The 23,208-nt window shown below is 52.0% G+C and overlaps 1 protein-coding gene across 1 annotated transcript; it reads left to right on the forward strand.

The window, feature by feature from the left end:
- The first annotated feature begins 6,657 nt into the window (after nucleotides 1-6,657).
- Nucleotides 6,658-10,643, forward strand: LOC124703730 (organic cation/carnitine transporter 7-like). The gene is made up of 6 exons (XM_047235959.1): nucleotides 6,658-6,789; nucleotides 7,702-8,044; nucleotides 8,313-8,550; nucleotides 8,639-9,170; nucleotides 9,254-9,456; nucleotides 10,009-10,643. The coding sequence occupies exons 2-6, from the start codon at nucleotides 7,788-7,790 to the stop codon at nucleotides 10,216-10,218; spliced, it is 1,440 nt and encodes a 479-aa protein (XP_047091915.1). The 5' UTR covers nucleotides 6,658-6,789; nucleotides 7,702-7,787; the 3' UTR covers nucleotides 10,219-10,643.
- The last annotated feature ends 12,565 nt before the right edge of the window (nucleotides 10,644-23,208 follow it).

The following is a 23,208-nucleotide window of genomic DNA, read 5'->3' on the forward strand; positions in this document are numbered from 1 at the left end:
AGCTTCGACTACCTCACCCTCACCCGCCAGATATGATCATCTCTCACCCCGGTATATACCGGCCCAGTCGCCGCGATAAGCGATTAGGTACTGAGAGACCTCCGGTCGCCGCTGCTGGAAGAGCGAAGTCCACGATCGGCCAAGTAGCCGAGCTAACAAGGGCATGATGAAATGGCCGGTCGCAACACCAGGTCCGGCCATCCACCACCCCTTACGCTGTCGGGCGAAAACGGCGACTGGAACCCACAGCAGGGCCGCATGCTCGGCCAGCCCCACGGGCCACGGCGACCGCCTTGTGCTACAATAGACAAGCACACCAATGCCCTCCTCTACCTTAGGCCGGCGATTTGCGTGGCTAAGTACTTCGACTAGGGACCCCGCAAAACGGACCCGCGGCTCGCCAAGGAAAATACGCCCGCAATGACCCCTTTGGAGTCGCCCAGCGACTGGCTCACCGAGCCACGACGAGTGGCGCGCTACATCCGAACAGCGCAAACTACAACTCACCACTACTCCACCCATGAGGATGCTATTTGTACTACAATGACTACGTACTGCGACTGGGGACGCCCAGCTCGAAAAGGAAAACAGTCAAGTCAATAGCCCTCATCGGGGTCGCAAGGCGACTGGCCCGAAGGCCATGGACAGTCGGAACAAACTCCAACACATTGCCGCAACAAACAATGCGAATTCAAAAGCAACCAACAAATCATATTTAAACAAAAGTTATCACTGTATTTACAACTGACACCCGCTCGCGGGAATCCAAACTCCTTCTTACACAGGGACTCAGGAAACTACGAGGACGACCCCGGAGCCCCCTCTACGACAGGCTCGGCGCCATCATCACCGTGGCGAAACTTCGGCGTGTACAACACGACCGGGTACGTCGACAACGAGCCGGCGGCCGCGGCATGGAAGAGGCGCTCCGCAGGAAAATCCACCGGGCCTGGCTCCTTCTCCGCGTCCCCAGGCGCTGCTTGACTGGGGATGTGAGTCTCCAAGTCTGCAGTCGCCAGTACTCGGTCGGCAAAGGGGCGCACCACGTCCATCAGCCCGCAAGCACTTCGGCAACATCGAACTCGCGCGCCTCCGAGGGAAAGCCAGCGGTGACCTCCTCCACATCGAACCCTCGGAGTAGTGCGCCAAGCACCATGCTCAAAGCCATGGTAATACCAACACGGCAGAGGAACGGCGAAGCCGCCAACAACAGCCGGAATGTTGGACACGGCCTTGAAGACGGACGGCGTGTCCCGCGGCACCACCTCCCGCGGACTCGGGTACTGGAGCGCCGCCAGTATCTCCCCCGCACAGGCGATGATACGAGCGGTCGCGGTCGACAGGCATTCCCGCGGGGTCGCCGTCTCCACGAAGTCGCACGTACCTGCCATCAACAACACAAAGGGAGAAATAAGAACCCCCCTCCAAAGCCGACTCGACAGGCTCGGGGACTGGCCCCCGAAGCCGACTCGCCATACTCGGGGACTAGCCCCCGGCGACTCGCCATGCTCGGGACCGCCCCGAAGCCGACTCGCCATGCTCGGGGACCGATCCCCGAGGCCGACTCGCCATGCTCGGGGACCGGCCCCCGAAGCCGACTCGCCATGCTCGGGGACCGATCCCCGAGGCCGACTCGCCATGCTCGGGACCGGCCTCGAGCCGACTCGCCATGCTCGGGGACTGCCCCGGCCGACTCGCCATGCTCGGGGACTGATCCCCGAGACCGACTCGCCACGCTCGGGGACTGGCCCTCCAAGCCGCCACGACCGGAGACTCGACACTCGCCAAGCAAAAACAGCAAACGTGAGCACAGGAGCTTACCGAGAATCTGCCGCGACATCTCCCGCACAAAAGCCTCGAAGGTGGTCTTCTCGGCCTGTACCGCCAAGACAATGCTTTCGGAAGCCTCCTTTTCCGCTGCCAACTCCTTGGCGTGCTGCTGCTTCAAGGCTGCAATATCCTCCCGCAGAGACGCGGCAGCCCCACGCGCGGAGTCCCGCGCTTCAGTCGCGGCCGCCAGCTTTCCCTTGTACTCGGCAATGACGTCTTCCAGTTCCCGGCCCTTCTGCTCCAAGACCTTGGTCAGATCGGCCACCTCCGCTTCCGCCTTTTTCCGGGCCTCTTCGGCCTGCTGCGCCCGGAAGTCGGCTTCGCGGTAGAAGGACTCCTTGACGAATCCTTCCCGAGCCGCGGCAAGAGCCCTTTCCTGCGCCTCTGCTGCCATAAAGAGATAACGGTGAGAACTAAGGCTCAGCCAGGAATAGTGATACCGAAAGAGGAAGGCGAGCGGGCGTGACTTACTGCCCAGAGCAATCAACTTCTGGTTCTTTTGAGCCGCCTCCTCCACGAGCGCGGTCAGTCGCTTAACCTCCGCCTGCAAAAATCCAAGAACAATGCCAAAGGTCAACAAAGGAAAAATCAGACGGACAAAAAGGAGACTCGACTCGCCCCTCCAGACCAAGTCGACCCTCGGGGACTGGGGGTGACTAGACTACGAGTTCAGAGACACTCACCGCGTGTGCTTCACCAAGCGCAAGTGTGGAGCTCAGCGAAGGCCAAGGTAGAAGGCGGCGGATGGCGCGACTCGGCCGCCTCTCCCGCCTGCGTCACCGCCTCGGTCGACCGCGCCTCGCCCGCCCGCGTGTCGGCATCAGTGGGCGGGGCTCGGTCCCTGGCAGCCTTGGACCGGCGCTCCTTCTGCGGCTCCGAGAGGCCGCCCTTCTCGACGACGTTGTCCTCGGCCTCGGGCGCCTCCGGCCCTCGGTCGACCCGACGACCACCGACCCCTTCTCCACCGCGGGCGGAACGACGGCCGGTCCCGTCGCTGCACTCGACATACCCCCGTGAGCCATGCTGGGTAGGGGAAAGACTTTGGCGGTGGGCTCGGTACGGCTGGCGCCCGCCTTCTCAGCTTGGCTCGCGGTGGCGAGCTCTTCCGTCGCCGACCCTGCGCCCCCAAGGTCGGACGGCGCCGCCTTCTTCTCTGCGGCTCTCTTCTTCGCCTCAGCCGCCCTTGTGGCCGCCACCCCAGCCACGGGCGGCTTCACCAAGGTCTTCTTCTTGGACCTACGAGAAAACAAGGTGAATCGACGCCTAATCCAGCCGCGAGGAGAACAAGTTCGGTAAGGAGCACATACCTCACGGTGGGGATTGCTTTTACGCCGGGGCCGGCCCGGGCTCCCGCGTCAATCGACTCCTTCAGAGGACACTGAAGCCTCATGGAACCCTCCAGGATGGTGGGGCGCAAGCGCTTCGACAGCGGCTCGGCCCCTTCTTTGGAAGGCTCAGCCTCGCCCTCCGGACGCGAGGTCGCCTCCTCCTCAACCGCACCCTGGGACGAGGACCCGGCGTCCCTCTTCGTCCCGCGCGGGAGTCTGATGAAGTCTCGCGCCTCAGAGTCCGACTCGGTGCGCTCCTCCCCATCGTCGGCCTCCTCCTCTTCGCCTTCGGTCATTTCTGGTGGCTCCTTCCCGGCAAGGGGGGGAAGGTGGTCAGCGATCTTCTGCCAGCGCTATAATCGAATCGAAGGAACAAGTTAGAAGGGGAGAAACCCGGCCAAGCCGTACGGAGTCGCCATACGAAGCATTACCTGAGGCGCCGGGGTATCTTCGGAGTAGGGTTGCAAGCCGTCCTCGAAGGAGGTGAAGGTGGCAGTGGTGATCTTGGCAAGCGCCTTCCGGTACTCGCCTTCGTCCCACTCAGTCGCCGACGACCGAGTGCGGTCGTTCTGCCCCCGGTACTCCCACATGGGGTGAGCTCGGCACCGCAGAGGGATCAGCCGCCGGCCAAGCCAACAGTTGTACATGTCAACCGCCGTCAGGCCGTTATCCTTTAGCGCCTGGATCGCTTGGCGCATCTCCTTCACCACCTCCTCCTGCTCGCGCGGCAGCGACCGGACATTGAGGCGCCGCGGGACGCTCGGCTCGGGGCTGTACTGAGGAATGCAGACCTCGCCGGGGGGAGTGTACTCCTTGGCATAAAACCAGAAGCGGCGCCACAGCGACTGCGCCTTCTTGGGGAGCGCCATGTCGATGAAGCTTTCCCCGGACTTCACCTGGAAGGTGATCCCACCGTTCGGGATGAGCGCCTCGCTGTTCTTGCTGGCCCGAGTCGCCCGCCCATGGAAGATGGATACCCACAGCGGGAAGTAGGGCGGACAGCCCAAGTAGCATTCGCACAACGCCACGAATAGAGAAATCTGTTGGACGCTGTGCGGCCCGAGGTCGGAGACCTTGATGCTGTAGAAGGCCAGCAGTTGCCGGAGGAAATCGGAGGTAGGGAGAGCGAACCCGCGATCGAGGAAACTCAGGAAGATCACAAACTCCCCGGGCCGCGGGAGCGGATCCACCTCGTTCGCCGGCGGAACTCGCCACCGCTCTAGCTTGAACTCCGGGATGACCCCGGAAGCGACGTACGGGAGGAGAGACTCCCGCGTGACCTTGGACTTGCCCCAGCCTTTCGTCGCCATGGATGCGTGTGGTGCTTGGAATGAGGATGAGATGAGGAGAAGGTAGCAGGAGAATGCGGAGGAATGGTGAACCCTAATCCCAGAGGCGACCCTTTATACCGCCCGCACTCGCCCAGTTTAAGGATGAAATCCGTTCGTTAACTCGTCCCGGAATCGCCGCCCCGCAATCAACGGTCAAGATCTGCGCCGATTCCGGCTGGATAGCCGTTAAACTAGCCGTTAGCGGTCACGTCAGGCCCAACGGTCAACAGCATGCAAACGGCTCGTGCCTCGGTCAACGTGAAATCCAGCCGTTGGCTCCTCCACGTGTCCCTGTGGTAAATGCACGCCGACTGTCCAACGCCGACTGGCCAACGCCGACTGGCCAACGCCGACTGGCCAACGCCGACTGGCTAACACCGACTGGCTAACGCCGACTGGCCAACGCCGACTGGCTAACGCCGACTGTCATACGCCGACTGACCAACCAAGGTCTGGCGATTGGAGACTGGCGCTGAACTTACAACTTTATCATTGGGAGCCCGGAGGCGATTCACCTTGATCCATGACTGCGCCTCTTCAAGGCTTGCTCTAGATCCGTGTTTCATCACCACCGCGCTCGGGGACTACTGATGGGGATATGCCCATAGGGGGTGGGTCGCCAGTCCCACTCGCCATGAAGACGGAGGCCCAGGCGGACTGCCAGTCGCCCAAGCGACTGGGCTCTAAAGCGACTGGGCCGTGATCCCAAGGAGGAGATCTGCGCGAATGGATAAGAAGATTGCTTGCAAGAGGGTTAACGAATCCCGGATTAGTAGCAACTGATATGATTCGGAGTTATCTCCATGTAACCCTAGATCGGGGGTGTCTATATAAACCCCCGGGCTTAAACCCTAGTGGACACCTGATTCGAGATCCAATCCTCATTGTAAGCTCACGGCGTAGCCGCCGACTGAGCCCCCCATTGTAATTCTCCACTGAGCAATAAAGATCTAGCAGGACGTAGGCCTTTTACTCTCCGGAGGGGCTGAACCTGGGTAAAACCCTTGCGTCTCTTGCACCTCGATCCGTAGATGGCGATGTTCCCTTCCCCTCGCATCAACGAAGTGCTACCCCCTGTAGCATCTGCCGTGGCCACATCCACGACACTCGACGAGTTTGGACTTGGCAAGGGCCTCTTCCACCTCAATAGCCCTCAGTTCAAGATCAACAAAACTCTTTGCGGTTGCCTCTCTTCCCTCTCGGCGATGGCCTCTTCCTTCTTGACCATCAACTCCCTCAAGGTCTCTTGGAACGCCATTGAGAAAGCTTGACGTTGCATCTCGTTCTTGCTTGCCTTGTTGCCAGCCGGTCGTTTGGCACGGCCACCACCGCCTGCCTCTTCGGTTGCGTCGGTAACATAGGTATGCCTAACAGACATGTCGAATACGTACCCTGGGTCTATGAGAAAGTATGAAGCCCATGGACTCGGAGCTTTGGATGCTTAGAAGGTTGAAGGCTTTCAGGTTAGAAAAGTAGAGTTGTAATAGGAAACTTGTATCAATAATGGAAAAGCCCAACGCAAACCGACGAAGAAGATAGCAGGGAAGAAGAAAGGAGAGGCCGGGGCGAGCGACATCTGCGCCACGGGACCGACTGGACAGCTATTGTCCGACATGGTGAGGTCGGCTGGTCGGCCAAAGCTGCCACCTGCAATCGGTCAGCTACCGTCCGATCGGTCGCCTGCAAGCCGACCCAGTCACATTTTTGAACTTTTTTTTTTAAAACAGGTGCTATTCCTGGAATTAAATAATTAATTCATATTATTAAAAAATCGCACCGTTTGGGTGGCCCGCTGGAGATGCGCTTATTGTGTGTGCCAATATGGCTGTGTGGTGGTCGCAGCCTCGCTGCGCGAAGCGTCCTAGTATATCCATGTGGGATGTGGCAACCAACCAAGCGTCGCCATTGCAGGTTGCCGCGGAGTCGTACGGCCCTGTCACGCACGATTCGTGACCGAATCCCCGGGGAAATCCAGTAAGATAGCCGCATTTGCCACGCGTCCCTGTAAGAGCCGACCGGCGCGCGCGGTGGTCCGGGGGCGGGTCGCCGTCGCCGATCCTGTGCCACACACACCACATGAACACGGTACCATGTTGCTTCTTCCTCTCCACCTCCGACAAGTATTAAATTTCTTCCCCTCCCAAGAATCGGCATATCCAATCCATTCAAAAGAGGAAGGGCCGAAAGAATCAGCATAGCGCAGCGGGCAGCCCTCCCCTTCCCCGATCCTCTCCGTCGGCGTCGGCTGTGCTGCTGCTGCTCCTGGAGGTCGAGGGTCGTCCGTCCGCTTCCCCATTGCTGTACGTTCTTGCGCTTAATCGTCCATGGTTTGCTCCCTAATTTGCCGGCGCAGCGCGCTTCTCTTCTCTTCTCTATGTTCGTGGGATGTAGGATCCAATGCTTCGGCGTAGAGCTTATTTACTCCGGCCGCAGGCGGCGAGGCCCCCTGTTCTTCGTTTGGCCTTAGAATTCTTTTTTTGTTTTTCTAGAAATTTGGCCTTGGAATTAAGCCATGGGTATTATTAGGTCCTGTTGTTTAATAGCAAGCCATGGGCTTCGTTAGCTCAATTTCAGGTATGTTGTGTAAATTAGGTCCTTGGATGGTGGTTGGGTAATGAGCTGCATAGAGTAACAGATCCAATGCTATGGGTTTCAGGTAGTAATATAGTTTATTACGGTGAACTTGGTGAGAGCTGTGTTCACCGAGACAGGATATGCTGAAAACTTGAGTCCAAGAGCAACGTATAATGGATGTCCGGAAGCCGTCAACACGATCGGTTTACCGTTCTGTTCACATATTGTTATTTGAATCTTGTTTATCATCCAAGGATAACCATAACTTGACGAAAAACACAGAGCTGCTGTTATGTACGGAGTAGTAGTATTCCTAAAACCGGGGAGACTTTAAGGTCCACAGAAAAGACAGAAAACCGATAAACCAAGGAACGGCAAATCAGAGTACAGTATTAGAAACAGACGTGGTCAAAATATTCTTAGGCCACTTCAGCTTCTCACTCCCTCTGGCATGCCATTTCTCTTATCATGATAGCACCCTGAACCGCATTGCTGTCATACAGTTTGACTGCTTAGATTTGGTGCTGTGTCTTTGTCCTTCAGAAACGAACTCTAGGAGCATATTTGACTTTCAATTGTTAATACATGCACCAAAGCGTCTCCAGCTATGTATTCATTGCTGGGTGTGCCGTTTGCAGGTGGACGTTGAGACTGGCAAATATTTATCTGACGGATTTTGTCATCGGCTTGCCTTTGCATTGCTGAATAAGCAGACGCTGCTAACATGGAAACATACACCACGGATAACGCGCTTGCAGCCATGGGATTTGGGAAATTCCAAGCACTTGTTCTCGTGTATGCAGGCATGGGTTGGGTTGCGGAATCCATGGAGCTCATGCTACTGTCGTTTGTTGGACCACTGATACGGGAGGAATGGAAAATCTCTGCCCAAGATGAGAGTCTGCTCTCAAGTGTAGTGTTCTTGGGCATGTTAATAGGAGCATGTGGTTGGGGATTTGTTTCCGACAAATATGGGCGAAGGTAAGGATTTAGTCTTACAAGCGCTTCCATGTTTGAGTTCCTCAGAAAAACCTGTTCTTATTATTTTTACTTTTTAGAAGAATGTTATGACTATAACCATGCCCATGAATTTTGTTTTTGTATCCTGATATAGGACTAAGCACCTTCGATACGTTCAGCCTGTTTAGAGTAGTAACATAATTTCAGTGTGGTCCATTGCGCACGGATTTATAATTGCGACAGTGAACAAATTAACCCCTCAACAAAATTTATATTTTTCTTGTTTCAGGACTGGTTTACTGTTTTCAACACTGTTTACTACCGGAATGGGTTTCATGAGTGCTTTATCTCCTAACTATTTATGCTTGATGGCTCTTCGATTTCTCGTTGGTGTTGGAGTGGGTGGTGGGCATGTGTTTTCATCTTGGTTTTTGGAGTTTGTTCCTGCACAAAATCGTGGCACTTGGATGATTGTTTTTTCCTTTTTTTGGACTCTTGGCACAGTCTTGGAGGCTTCACTTGCATGGGTATCAGACTAGTACATTTTGTAATTTCCTACTTATATTTATATTCTGGCAGAATAATAAACTACTATTAAATATGTTCCTATTGCAGGTTGTGATTGCGGCATTGAGTTGGAGGTGGTTGCTAGCATTTACCGCCGTTCCGTGCTTTCTCTTGCTTCCTTTCTTTGGAATTACACCCGAGTCACCACGCTATCTGTGTGCACAAAATAGAATGTCTGAAGCAACGCTTGTCCTGGAGAGAATCTCTAAGACAAACCAAGCAGCTCTTCCTCCTGGAATTCTCACATACAACCGTGGAATAGAAGTTGATCAAAGTGCTCCCACCTATGAGATAGATCATCTTCTTCCAGTCAGAGAGAAGGAATGCACAGATGATAATGCCATGAGCTCCAAATCTGGTAGTGGTGCTGCATTGCGTAGTCTATTGTCACGAAATTTGCGCAGATCAACGCTTCTGCTGTGGTTTGTTTTCTATGCAAATTCCTTTGCTTATTACGGGCTAGTCTTGATGACCTCCCAACTGAGTGATGCAAATCGAAGCTGTGCATCTGGGCTGAGATATGTGAAGAGTGAACAAGATGCCAGCCTTTACAAGGATACGTTTATTACTAGTTTCGCAGGTAGCATACAGTAGCATGTCTCTTCATCCAGTGTGACTGGCTACTGACTATGTCACTAACTCATCACTCTACTGCTCCATCAGAGATTCCTGGTCTAATTGTGTCTGCTGTTCTTGTTGAATGGCTTGGCCGAAAAGCTACAATGTGGTGCTTGCTGTTCACATGCTGTGGTTTCCTTGGACCACTTGCATTTCATCAGAGTGAGATATGGACAACTGGCCTTCTGTTTGGTGCTCGCGCTTGTGCCATGGGTAGCTTCACAGTTCTATGTTTATATGCCCCAGAGGTTCGTATCGGCTTTTTACGGCATGTAGTAAATGTGTTTATTTGTGACTTGGTTTTCACAGTATGTTGAGTTTAATATGTTAAAATTTCCCTTCGTTATCCCTATGAGTTGCAATTCTAACATTATATCCATCCACGTGGCCATGTATTGAGATGGTAGTTTTGCTTCTTGATTATTCTTATGTAGGTTTGCATTGATAGGTTCAAAACAGAAATACAATATCCTGACGGTAGGTATACCATAATAATATGAATCCATGTAGGCAGAAAAGCATTCCAAATCAATTCACTTCTGCTAAGCAATTGAGCACTCTCTTGCAATCACTAGGGTGTTTTTTCCTTCCAATGTCCTTGTTGTTAGATCCTAAATTAAATCTATTAACTGATGAGCCATCTGAATCTTGAGGTGTCCATTAGTGTCTGCATGGAACACTTGTGTGAACAAAACGGACATCCTGTTAGATAACTCCGGCTAAATGAAGTCTACGACTTTGGTCCATTCTGCAGACGATAGGCTAAGTTATCTATCTAATTTATTTTCTTGTGTTTGTAGGTATATCCAACATCAGTACGCTCAACTGGTGTTGGAATTGCTACTGCCATTGGTAGGATCGGTGGGATTGTTTGCCCCCTTATAGCTGTTGGGATGCTGAGAAGCTGCCATCAAATGGAAGCTATCATTGTGTTTGAGGTGGTGTTATGCCTAGCTGCAATTGCTTGCATGTTGTTCCCTGTGGAGACCAAGGGCCGTGATATGAACTGATGTTAGTAATGGTGCAAAAAGAAGAAAACACTTCATCACCATTCATATAATTTATCACGCTGTTACGCGTGAATGTTATGTACAATCGGTGGCGGAGCCAGCATATCAACTATGTGTAGTCGGCTTGAATCTGTGTAGTCAAATATGCATGTTTGTATAAATTTTTAATCAGTTTCTGCATATTTGTAGCTTATATTGCCAAAAAACTGTGTAGTCAATTGACTACACAGCTAAGGCTTGGCTCCGCCACATCGTATTATGTATAGTATTTTAGTAGATATGACGATGAAGATTCCTCAAATTATATTCTGGGGTTTCGGATGTTATTGCACATTATTTTGGGAAGTCCTCGCTCTGGGCTATGGTATATATATGTATGTATCGGAATGAAGTGCTAGACTATGTCGGGATTGGTGGTTGGATCAGTACTCTCGCCATGGGGAGTAACTTAGACTAGTAACATATGCCATGTTACTAGTCTAGGTTACTACCTTCATAGTGGGTAGTAACTTATATGTGGTGTCATGCATTGTATCATTTATTATGTTGTAGACTCATCTTACCTTGAGGTGTGTGATGTTATGGTAACATAGCTAGTTACCACATCACTCTCTTTCTTTATTCATTAGCATGCCATGTCACTAAAATAGTTTGAGATGTGTGATGTTACTAGCTATGTTAGACTAGTCACAATGGAAAGTATCATACACTAGTATCATGCACATGATACTAGTTTATGATACGACCCCCACAATGCGTAGTATCATAAGATAGTATCATAGTATCATCACATTTAATGTTTTGTAGAATCTCAGTGCAAATTTGTGTACATGATGTGTTTGCCACTAAGTTTTCTAGTTTTACGTGCTGTCATACGGTATCATATTATGATACCACCATGGAAAAAAATTGCGCGCTGTTCCAACGCTAATAGCACGCTATAGCATATCTGGAGAGCCGACGCTACGCTATTTCGGCGCTATAGCACGCTATAGCATATCTGGAGAGCCGACGCTACGCTATGTCGGTGCTATAGCGCGCTATTCACGTTAATAGCACGCTATAGCATGCTAATAGTGTATTTTTAGACCCACGCTATTTTGTTATAGCGCGCTATTTTTTTCTTGGATACCACTCCTATCTCTCACCTCATTAATTGGTGTGCCACATCAGATTTTTGTCAACATGGTGTGTGATGTTACTAGTTAGACTGCTCAGAGCAATTCCAATAGTATAGCCAACTGTTGGCTATAACAAGATGTCATATCATTTGTAGTCATCATATAGCTAACATGTACAATAGTTGGCTATAAGAATATAGTACTTTACTAATATATGGCCCACCTTTCACTCTCACAAGGTGCCTAGGAGCACGTGCAAGAGCTGGCTATTGCATAGTAGCCCACCTCCCTTCTCTTTCCTCTTCTCTCTCCTCCAACTCATCTAAAATATATTATTTAATGTCTTATAGTCAGCTGACTAGACTCTATTGTACTTGCTCTCATAGTGGAAGTAACTTAGCTAGTAACATCACACAACCCAAGACATTTTGGTGACATGGCATGTCAATGAATGAAGAAAGAGAGTGGGGTGGTAACTAGCTATGTTACCATAACATCACACACCCCAAGACAAGTTGAGTCTACACCATAGTAAATGGCACAATGCATGACACCACATATTAGTTACTACCCACTATGGAGGTAGTAACTTAGACTAGTAATATATGTCATGTTACTAGTCTAAGTTACTCCCCACTATGACTAGCCTTATGATACTCCCATTGGGACTAGTCTCATGCATTTAAGTAAATTTTTCAAAATTGGCATTATCGAAGGTGATTGGGTATTGAACCTTGATTGTTGAAAATGTCATTAATGCTAAGAAAACTAATACGATGACTGTATCAGAGTAGCACTGCGGTTCAGGTCATAATGGAAAGAATCACATTCACGAGTACAATCATGATGGTCTTTTAAGTCCCTATGATTTGGAATCATGTACACATGTGAGGCTTGCCAAAATGACTATGAAGGTGTTCACCACTGATGTTGAAAAAAATGTAAATTTTTAAAAATTCATATATTTTGATGTATGTATGTTGACGTCAGAAACCCACCGGCGGGTAGAGACGAGCAACACCGTAGAGCCGGGAACAACTAGGGCTGCGGCTGGCCCTAGTCCCTCTGAGCGACGGCCCGCAAAGCCTCCTGGTCGCACGCACCGATGTTTATCACAAGGGCGTGCCACCTGACCTATACCTGGTCAGGAAGGTGTGGATGATGCCTCGCTTAGTTTCCTGCAGGGCACACACGTAAACGTTAAATACGAGCCTCGATCGGCTCTCGGGTTATCCTGTGAATCGGCTCAAGGAGCCGATCCACCCATGATTCGGACGAGGTGTCCGAATATATGGTGGTCCTGCTTGATCAAGGTAAAGCTGATGAGATCTACGACGATGTGGGGTTTTCACCGCATAATCGGATCATCCTACTCCAGAGTTGGGCCTCGCGGCCACGCACGGTGATCGTAAGCCGATCCTAAACAGGGCCTAAAAACCAACACGAGGTTGATCCTCGGAACATCCCGCTTAGGGCCAACGAACGACACCCTACGTGCCGCTGGATCCTCCCCCCTTTGTAAGGCCTAACTATTGCAGATATTAAACTAATCCTTGCGGAACAAGGAGTAATCGTAACGGATCGGATCTACTATACTACGATCAAGCGGGGTGCCGCCCCTACGCCTAAGATAGGCGTAAGGGCGGCTAGACATGCAAGGGTTGCACTACGAAAGCATGTAACATGAGGAACAATGCTAACCCTAACATGTCTAAGATAACTACGCTGCTCGCCATCAAAAACGCTTCAGCACGAGCAGCGCATGAACAACGTAGGCAGGCTTGTGTTGCCTAGATCGCAAGATGCGATCTAGGCAGCATGGTGCTTACCGGTAGAAACCCTCGAGACGAAGGAGTTGGCGATGCGCCGAGATTTGTTTGTGGTTGAACGTTTGTTGTTGTCTATTCCATAAACCCTAGGTACATATTTATAGTCCAGGGGACTTTCTAATGTGGGCGTGCACTAAACCGTGCACGAGATAAACTCTAACTTTTAATCTAGATACAACCTACTATAATTAAAGGTACACGGGCAATCTAGCCCAAATTCTCCGTGCCAGGCCGCTTCAGAGATCTTCCACGTGTAACCTTCCAAACCCATCCTGATCGCGGCCCACCTCTGACTTGGTCAAATTCTGGTGATAACACATGCCCCCCTGGTTTTGGAAATGACATTTCCAAAATCATTATGCTTTTCCTTCGTCGGGACATTGTCATGGCGCCTTGCCCCCTTTGCCTTTATCACCATCTGTTGACTGCCAAAACCCACCGGCGGGCAGCGGCCTTGTCAACACTGTAGAGCCGGGAAGAGCCTAGAGCTGCGGCTGGCTGAGACCCCTCCGAGCAACGGCCCGCAATGCTCTTCTGGTCACACGCGGCGTTGCGAAGTGCAAGGGCGTGCCACCTGACCTATACCTGGTCAGGAAGGTGATGAGGATGCCTCGCTTAGTTTCTGCAGGGCATACATGTAAACGTTAAATACGAGCCTCGATCGGCTCTCGAGTTATCCCGTGAATCGGCTCAAAGAGCCGATCCACCCATGATCCGTACGGGGTGCACGGATACTTGGTGGTCCTGCTTGATCAAGATGACGCCGATGAGATCTACGACGATTTAGGGTTTTCACCGCATAACCGGATCATCCTACTCTAGGTTGGGCCTTGCGGCCACGCACGGTGCTCGTAAGCCGATCCTAAACAAGGCCAAAAAACCAACATGAAGTTGATCCTAGGAACATCCCGTTTAGGACTTGCGAACGCCACCCTACGTGCCACTGGAACCTCCCCCCCTTTGTAAGGCCTAACTACTAACTATTGCAGATATTAAACTAATCCTTGTAGAACAAGGAGCAATCGTAACGGATCAGATCTACTAAATAATGATCAAGCGGGGTGCCGCCCCCACACCTGAGATAGGCGTGAGGGCGGCTAGATATGCAAGGGTTGCACTACGTAAGCATGCTTAAACGAAGAACAATGCTAACCCTAACACATCTAATGATAACTATGTTGCTCGCCATCAAAAACGCTTCAGTACGACCAACGCATGGAACAACGTGGGGCTTGTGCTGCCTAGATCGCAAGATGCGATCTAGGCAGCATGTCGCTTACCTGATAGAAACCCTCGAGACGAAGGAGTTGGCGATGCGCCGAGATTGGTTTGTTTTGGGGTTGAACGTGAGTTGTTGTTTATTCCATAAACCCTAGGTACATATTTATAGTCCAGGGGACTTTCTAAGGAGGGCACATCCCCTCGTACACGATACAAACTCTAACTCTTATCTAAAAGGGTAAACTACTAAATAAAGATACACGGGCAATTCAGCCCAAAACCCTTCGTGCCAGGCCGCTTCAGAAACCTTCCATGTAATCTTCCAAGCCCGGCCCACCTCTGGATTTGTCTAAAATCTGGTGATAACACATGCCCCCCTGGTTTTGGAAATAACATTTCCAAAATCATTATGCTTTCCCTTCGAAGGGTCATGTCGTGGCAGAGCAGAACCGTTATAGCATCCGTCATCATTATGCCCTGTCTTCTCAGCTTCTCTAAAAATTCTGACAGCTTTAGCATCGATCCCTCGGAAGCTGTAATGGCATTAAACCTTCACCAGATTCCCCATTATTTAACCGTGCCGACTGGTTAGCTCTCTCTATCCTCTATTCCATCCCAGCTATCGGCACCAAAAACCCTCTCCTCCTGTAGCAATGTCGTCCTCTTCCTCTTCCTTCTCAAAACTCTTCCCCCAACCTTCGCCGAAGAAGAAGAACGAGGACAGCCTCCACCCCGCAGTGAATCCCTTCTCCTCTGACAAAGAGGAGAAAGAAGGAGAAGCAGCAAGGGCCAAGGCCTCCCCTTCCGTCCAGCTCCCACCGAAGAAGCGCCCCCGCATGTGGGCGGACAGCGAGGACGAAGATGATGACGAAGAGGAAGAGGAGGAGGATGACTCCTCCTCCTCCATCGGGTATCCGCCGACCAAGCGCTTCCGCTCCTGGGCGGACAGCGAGGATGATGATGATGACGAGGAGGAAGAGGCTCCGGCCAAGGGCTGGGGCAGCAGCGACGAGGAGCTCCCCGGGAGCAGCGCCGACGACGTCGACGGCGGCGATGACGAGGACAGCGACGACTAGTAGTAACAGTGCACTAGGCACCAGATCCCTCTTTTGAGAGCCATCGGCTCTTTCTTGTAAAGCTGCTCCTTGGAATTAATGAAATTGTTCTTTCCATTTATCTTTTAATCGCTCCAATTTCATTCCTCCCGTTTGTCATGCTAAGACCGATAGCAACGCGTCGGACTTCCTGAGGGAGCTCCTTATGCCGAGCTAGCCGATTAAACATAAGTCGGCTTCCCAAAGCAGAGAGCCCTCAAGGTGAGCTGCCCCCCGAGTTTCTTCAGTTCCTGCCGGCCAGATAGGCTCCTTTCCTTCGATGGACCTGATGCAATCCATCCTTGACCTGATCCGCACGCCCATGCTGCTCCTGACATTGTTCTTGAAGAAATCTCCCTTGAGTCGATGGCCATGCATCGGCTGTTATATCCTTAAGTCGATGCCTGCTGCATCGGCTATGTTCGAAAATTTTCGAATTTTCACTTTTTGTTTTTTTTTACGGCCGACCTGTGCATCGGCCCCCATATTCCAATACCCATCAACAGAAGATGAGAGCCTTCCGTTGCATATCCTCGTATTTTATCTACCTGGGTGCCCCCCCGAGCCGATTCTGTCAAGAGAATTGATGGTATCGGCTCGTGTCGGATAACATGTTGAACCCAGGCAGAATGGTGGGTGAGGATAATTTTGGCCGATTGCTGGAATCGGCCTCCACGCTGCTTGCTCGTTGAAGGTTTTGTAAGTTCCCTTCATAAGTTTTTGGGGCCGATCACAAGGATCAGCCTCTCCGGTTTGCTCATTGGTTTGATCTTGCTACTTGGTCAGTGCTGGATAAAACCAACCCGACTTCCGACTTGATGCGCTTGCTGTCGTCCACCTTGAGTGCTCCGTAGAGTCGTGGAGCGCTACGCTCCGTCGGCAAGACGAGTACCATGTTTGTGCCGACCGATGTCTCATCATCGGCTTTCCTCTGTTTAGGGCGCCACTCCATTTTCGCGTGGACGACCCTCTTCATCCGGGGTTCGCTGGACCTTTGCAGCCAGATCAGGCCGTGCCTTCCTTAGCGTATGCAGGTACAACCTCTCGGCTTCCTCTAGGCCGCGCAATCGCTGAACCTCGCGCTTTGGGAACGGCTGAGTCCGTCAGGGCACCACCTTGGCCGGTGGTACCTATCTTCTTCCACTTCTCCCTCGTCTTCTAAATCCTCAAGATCTGCCCAACGAGGTGACTCAGCGCGTTTGCTTTGTGGCGGGAGAGGCCCTAGGCGCTCGAACACGGACACGTTGGCTGCCCCCTTCTTTTTCTGATTGCATTCTGGGCAATTGCCGATTGTGGGCAATCGGCTCATTCCTGAATCCCAGCGAGTGTCGAAGAAGGGGCAATCCCAATGCCCGGCGTTGTCATCTTGCTCCCTTGATGCTTCCGTGGCACAGCGCTCGTGCTCCTCCTCATCGCGATCCCGCCGACGATATCTTCCGGCTTCTCTAGCCGACGATCTCCTCTATCATCGTAATTGGACCGTCGGCGTTGGTCATACCGACTCACATATTTATTGAGGAGGTGATCGAGAGAGGGGTCGCTGATATCTTATATTCTTCACCTCTCCCTCTGTAACATAGCGCTTGCCATCATGACGGAGCCGATCGCATGGAGCGGCCTCCTCTGTATCCTTGCTGTGAGAGCAGCTGCCCTCATCTCCATCTTTGCCAGAGTGGTTTCCAGGTCCTACCATGTTGATGCTGAACGAGGGACCCGGCTGGCAACCTTCAGGGTAGGTGATTTCCACCATATTAACGGCGGGGAAGGGTTGGGTGTCGACCTTCATGGCGTACTGGTTGAAAATTAGCCGCCCCTTCTCTATCGCCGCTTGGATGTGCTGACGCCACACCCGGCGGTCGTTGGTGGTATGGGAAAGCGAGTTGTGGAACTTGCGGTACGGCTTTCCGTTTAGCTCCTTCGCCGTGGGGAACTTGAGACCTTCAGGAATCGTCAATCAGTTTCTCCTTGAGCGAGGAGGTCGAAGATTTGTTCGGTCTTGGTTACGTCAAAATCAAATCCCCCGGGCGGTCCTGGTGGCTTTACCCATTTGCAGGCCACGAGGGTTCCCCACGAATCCACTCAGCCACTCGCTATCTCTTGGCCTCCCGCGAGCACTTCATCTTCCTCTCGTATCGACCATAACTACTGCACGCTTGAACTTGTCTTGGTACAGGTCGGGGTGGCGCTGTTCATATGCCGATAGTTTCGAACCATGTGCGCCGGCGAGGGATAATCTGCTTGGGAGGCCATGTCCTTGAGCTGTGTTGCGAGGCCTGCTACTGCCAACTCGACTGCTTCCTTTTCAGTTATACGAACCGAATAACATCGGTTCCTAAGATTTCTGAAGCGCTGGATGTACTCTGTCACCGTTTCCCCGCGCTTCTGACGTAGTTGTGCTAGATCGGCAATGCCAGAGTCGGAAGCTTCTGAATGGTATTGCATATGGAACTGTTCTTCCAATTGCTTCCAAGTTTGGATGGAGTTTGTCGGCAAGGAGGTGTACCATCCAAAAGCCGATCCCGTGAGGGACCGTGAAAAGAGCCTCACGCGTAGCTGATCCGACACTCGAAGCCGGTCCTAGTTGAGCCAAATATCGGCTGATGTGATCGATGGAGCCGGAGCCATCCGATCCACTGAATTTGGAGAAGTCGGGGAGCCGATATTTAGGTGGCAGCGGGATCATCTCGTAATCGTCGTGGTACGGCTTGGAATAGCCGATCGCCCTTCTTTTCGGCATCATGCCGAACCGGTCTCTCGGTATGGTACCGATCCGATCCGCTGTGCTGGCCGTAGGAGTTGCACTCGAAGATTCGCCGGGGTGGCGTACTTGGCCTGCCATGTTTGCTTTTCCAGCTACGAGCCCTCTGCAGGAGCTGGGCTCGGGAGTTTCGTCGGTGTGGCGTATTTAGCTAGCCACGTCTGCTCTGTCGCCGACGTTCCTCTTGTCTTCGCCGGAGTCCCCGATGTTGTGGCCTGGTTTGTGAGTGCCCAGTCACCACAATCCGGCACGTACATGCACGCGTATCCATGAGGGATCTCCTTAGGCGCCTCCATTAAGAACCGGTAGTCACTAGGGTCGCCACCAATCCCGTAGACGAGGAATGCCGGTGTAGTCGGCACTTCAGCGAGGTGCTGCCAACGCATATGGCAGCGGCGGACGGGACCGGAATGGCAACTCTCCTTGATGAGTCCCGAGAGCTGGTCCCGACGGCGAGTACCGGTGGCTCATGATCTCTTGGATCACGCGCGAGAGCGACACGCTCCAACACGTTGACCAAGTTCTCGAGTGGCGGTGTAGCGAGTGAGCCACCGGGTAGTTGATCTCCTGCCGCGGACCCCCGGTGCGTTCCTCCGACGGGGTTGAGAGGTCTATCCCATCGAGCGCACCTTGCGGTGAGAACCCCTTCCATCTGATGCCACCGGAACGGGTTCTCTGAAAAGAGCCGATGAGGTCGGCTTCGAGGGTAGCCTTGATCTCGTCGTATTGCTTCTTGAGGTCGTCAGGCAGATCCCCGTAGGTGACTGGCGTGCCGTCCGCCATCTCAGATGTAGATGGCGATGTGGTTGATGTAGATGATAGTCCCACCGGGCGTGCCAGAATGTGTTGACTGCCAAAACCCACCGGCGGGCAGCGGCCTTGTCAACACCGTAGAGCCGGGAAGAGCCTAGAGCTGCGGCTGGCTGAGACCCCTCCGAGCAACGGCCCGCAATGCTCTTCTGGTCACACGCGGCGTTGCGAAGTGCAAGGGCGTGCCACCTGACCTATACCTGGCCAGGAAGGTGATGAGGATGCCTCGCTTAGTTTCCTGCAGGGCATACATGTAAACGTTAAATACGAGCCTCGATCGGCTCTCAGGTTATCCTGTGAATCGGCTCAAAGAGCCGATCCACCCATGATCCGTACGGGGTGCACGGATACTTGGTGGTCCTGCTTGATCAAGATGAAGCTGATGAGATCTACGACGATTTAGGGTTTTCACCGCATAACCGGATCATCCTACTCTAGGTTGGGCCTTGCGGCCACGCACGGTGCTCGTAAGCCGATCCTAAACAAGGCCAAAAAACCAACATGAAGTTGATCCTAGGAACATCCCGTTTAGGACTTGCGAACGCCACCCTACGTGCCACCGGAACCTCCCCCTTTGTAAGGCCTAACTATTGCAGATATTAAACTAATCCTTGTAGAACAAGGAGCAATCGTAACGGATCAGATCTACTAAATAATGATCAAGCGGGGTGCCGCCCCACACCCGAGATAGGCGTGAGGGCGGCTAGATATGCAAGGGTTGCACTACGTAAGCATGCTTAAACGAAGAACAATGCTAACCCTAACGAGATCTAATGATAACTACGTTGCTCGCCATCAAAAACGCTTCGATACGAGCAACGCATGGAACAACGTGGGGCTTGTGCTGCCTAGATTGCAAGATGCGATCTAGGCAGCATGTCGCTTACCTGATAGAAACCCTCGAGACGAAGGAGTTGGCGATGCGCCGAGATTGGTTTGTTTTGGGGTTGAACGTGAGTTGTTGTTTATTCCATAAACCCTAGGTACATATTTATAGTCCGAGGGACTTTCTAAGGAGGGCACATCCCCTCGTACACGATACAAACTCTAACTCTTATCTAAAAGGGTAAACTACTAAATAAAGATACACGGGCAATTCAGCCCAAAACCCTTCGTGCCAGGCCGCTTCAGAAACCTTCCATGTAATCTTCCAAGCCCGGCCCACCTCTGGATTTGTCTAAAATCTGGTGATAACACCATCTTAAAGCATTCATCTTAAACCGAAAGAATGTCTCCCCTCAGCTTTGCCGATAGCTAGAGTCAAGCACTCCCTGAAAGAGCCGATGGTACTACATCAACCTTTAAAATATAACAGGAGTAGGGTCCACCTATCCGCCCTCCCAAACGGTAACCCGCGTCCCTCGTCTGAGAAACCTAGATCCCCAAATCGCCGCCCCGGTAGTTCCACGAATTCCAGATCTCAGCTGCACCGTCTCAACCCCACAGCTCATCCAATGGCGGAATCATCCCAAGCTGGCGCCATGGTCTCCAGTCTGAAGGTAACCCTTGACAGCCCTCTCGTCATGCGCACCAATGTTAAGAGTAAACAGCAAAACACCTGAATTAATGCTCTATTCCGCCATCAATTTTAGGTCTCAGACATCTTGCTACCACATCCTTCTCTCGCAAACTCTATGTGCCTTGGTCCTCGTTCTTCCGAAAGTCCTGCTCACTTGATTTCCTGCGAAGCTAACAGAATCCCCTTCGTAAACCAGAACTTAGATCTGACTTCATGGGCCGACTGTCTGCGAGCCTAGCCTAATCCCCCAGAGGGTTGGGTAGCATGGTATAACAAAGTATCCAGAACCCATTACGCAACCTGGGAAGCCATAGGAATAGCCGATGCTCTGTCACTATCATTATCTCCTCTTGAGAAAAATGAAAATATTCTGAAAACCATCGGCTATTTCTGGTCCGACGCGCTAAACTGCTTTATGTTCGGTCACGGCCCTATGACACCAACCCTGCTAGATGTAGCCATGATCACAGGCCTAGATGTCGCGTCCCCAAGTCCTTCTGCATTCCAACTGCCGAGAGTTCCTTTCACCCTTTCTTCCAAAAAAGAGTGTACCAGCTGGGGAGCCTACCTCAAACGTTATATGAAGACCAAAGGTCCTGTGACAGAGAGAGAACATACGGCCTTTCTGAATTTCTGGCTAGAACATTTCATCTTCTATGGCCCATCCCTTGCCCCTACCAAGAATTACCTTTCCCTGGCCTATGAATTGGCTAAAGGCACCCATCTCGGCCTAGGCAAACTGTTTCTTGGAGAGGTTTATCGATCTCTTCAACTGATGTCTGTCAAACTGTTCTCTCAAAAGACAGTTAAAACTGGCGGTCCCTGGTGGTTTATTCAGTTATGGGCGCAGCTATACTTTCAGACCCAGATCCCTGACTTCCCACCTTTGTCCTCCTGCACCTTTCCGGACGTCAATGGAAAGGATATCCGATGCACCAGCTATGGCCAAGCTTTGTATGGTCTCCCAGGCAGTAGGTTGATCCCCAAAGAAGCAGCAGGGTGGTTCAAGATCTTCTTTCAAGGTTTAGACAACCCCCTGTTCTTTCCTTATACTGAGTCGGTGAACTTTGAAAATCCAGTCTCCTTTCGATTGGATAATTTTGCCGATGATGCCAGCACCCAGCATCTGTATTCTATCATGATCCGTCCCTGCTTCCTTCCTGTCGGCATGAGCACTTCAAACCGGATCATTAAACCCGGCTACGAGTGTTATCAACCGGTAGTAGTAGCCCGACAGCTCGGTCTTGGGCAGGTGCCTCCACACTTCTTTCTGCACCATCTGACGGCAAGCAGAGCCGAACTGCCTGACATCATTACAGGCCAAAGGTGTTATACCTTCTTCGATGCTTTGGCCATCCCTATCCCCCACGACCTCCGTTTCTCCTTCACTACTGATGGTTTCGAGACTTGGTGGTCCATGTGGAAGACCCATGTCTTCAGAAGGGCCTTAGGACCGCTGTTGAGACAACTTGACGCCGAGTATGACATCCCCGCAGACCAGGTACCGTCACCCGAAACATTTCTTACAGCTGCTTATGATGATTGTTTGCGACCTTACCCCCTTCCTTGACAGCAACAAGACGGCCCAACTCCCACGCAGGCCGATGGATCACCCTTCGTATTCCTTCCCCCAGCTCCAGTGGTCCTCTTCTGCCAGAACTCGCCACCTCTGAAGAAAATTATAATGCAGAGCCAGCCGATTTCACCGAAATCGGCTCCCAAGAGTAAAGCATCTTCAGGGTCAGTTGCCCCCCGAGCCTTGACGCAGGCGAGGACGGCAGTGAGAAAGGTGGCCGCCAGGAAGACCCCGAAACGCAAAGCTCCTCCTTTCTTTCAGGCTTCCACCGAAGGGAACTCCAGTGAGGGAGCACAGTCCAGTCCGAGGGACTCCTCCTCAGATGATACAGAAAGATCCACCACAAAGAGCCAGACGGGCTCGCCCACGTCGGCTTCCAAGAAGAGGTCGACTCCCGAACCTGCTGTCCTTCAGGCTCCGATCCAAGCGGGGTCACGCCTGAAGCGTAGATGCGTTACACGGGCTCGCACAGGCCCTCAGGTCACCTCGCCGAGCCAGGAAGTTTCAAATGTAATCTCCTCAACAGCTCATGCTTCACACTGTCTTGATACTAATTGGACTGCCTCAATGCTTCCTTTGCAGACTAACGGGACCTCTAGCGGAGATGTTGAAGAGGTGCCGATGCCATCGGCTACCCTTGGCCTGCCCAACTCGCCAAGTATGACCGACCAAGTGGCCACTGATGGCGTGTATTTCACACGTTCGTTGGGCAACCCCAAGAGGAAGGTATGATGCGCACAGCAGCAAGTTTTCCCTCAGAAAGAAACCAAGGTTTATCGAACCAGGAGGAGCCAAGAAGCACGTTGAAGGTTGATGGCGGCGGGATGTAGTGCGGCGCAACACCGGGATTCGGCGCCAACGTGGAACCCTGCACAACACAACCAAAGTACTTTGCCCCAACGAAACAGTGAGGTTGTCAATCTCACCGGCTTGCTGTAACAAAGGATTAACCGTATTGTGTGGAAGATGATTGTTTGCGGAAAACGAGTAGAACAAGTATTGTAGTAGATTGTATTTCAGCTTAAGAGAATTGGACCGGGGTCCACAGTTCACTAGAGGTGT

The sequence above is a fragment of the Lolium rigidum genome, chromosome 3, assembly GCF_022539505.1.
Source record: "Lolium rigidum isolate FL_2022 chromosome 3, APGP_CSIRO_Lrig_0.1, whole genome shotgun sequence".
Lineage (NCBI taxonomy): Eukaryota > Viridiplantae > Streptophyta > Magnoliopsida > Poales > Poaceae > Lolium > Lolium rigidum.

What these genes read in the sequence shown, in the direction of transcription:
- LOC124703730 (XM_047235959.1), top strand. Translation starts at nt 7,788, where the DNA reads ATGGAAACATACACCACGGATAACGCGCTTGCAGCCATGGGATTTGGG. An exon ending in TCCGACAAATATGGGCGAAG is followed by an intron (nt 8,045 to 8,312) that starts GTAAGGATTTAG and finishes TTCTTGTTTCAG; the next exon opens with GACTGGTTTACTGTTTTCAA. An exon ending in GTTTATTACTAGTTTCGCAG is followed by an intron (nt 9,171 to 9,253) that starts GTAGCATACAGT and finishes CTGCTCCATCAG; the next exon opens with AGATTCCTGGTCTAATTGTG.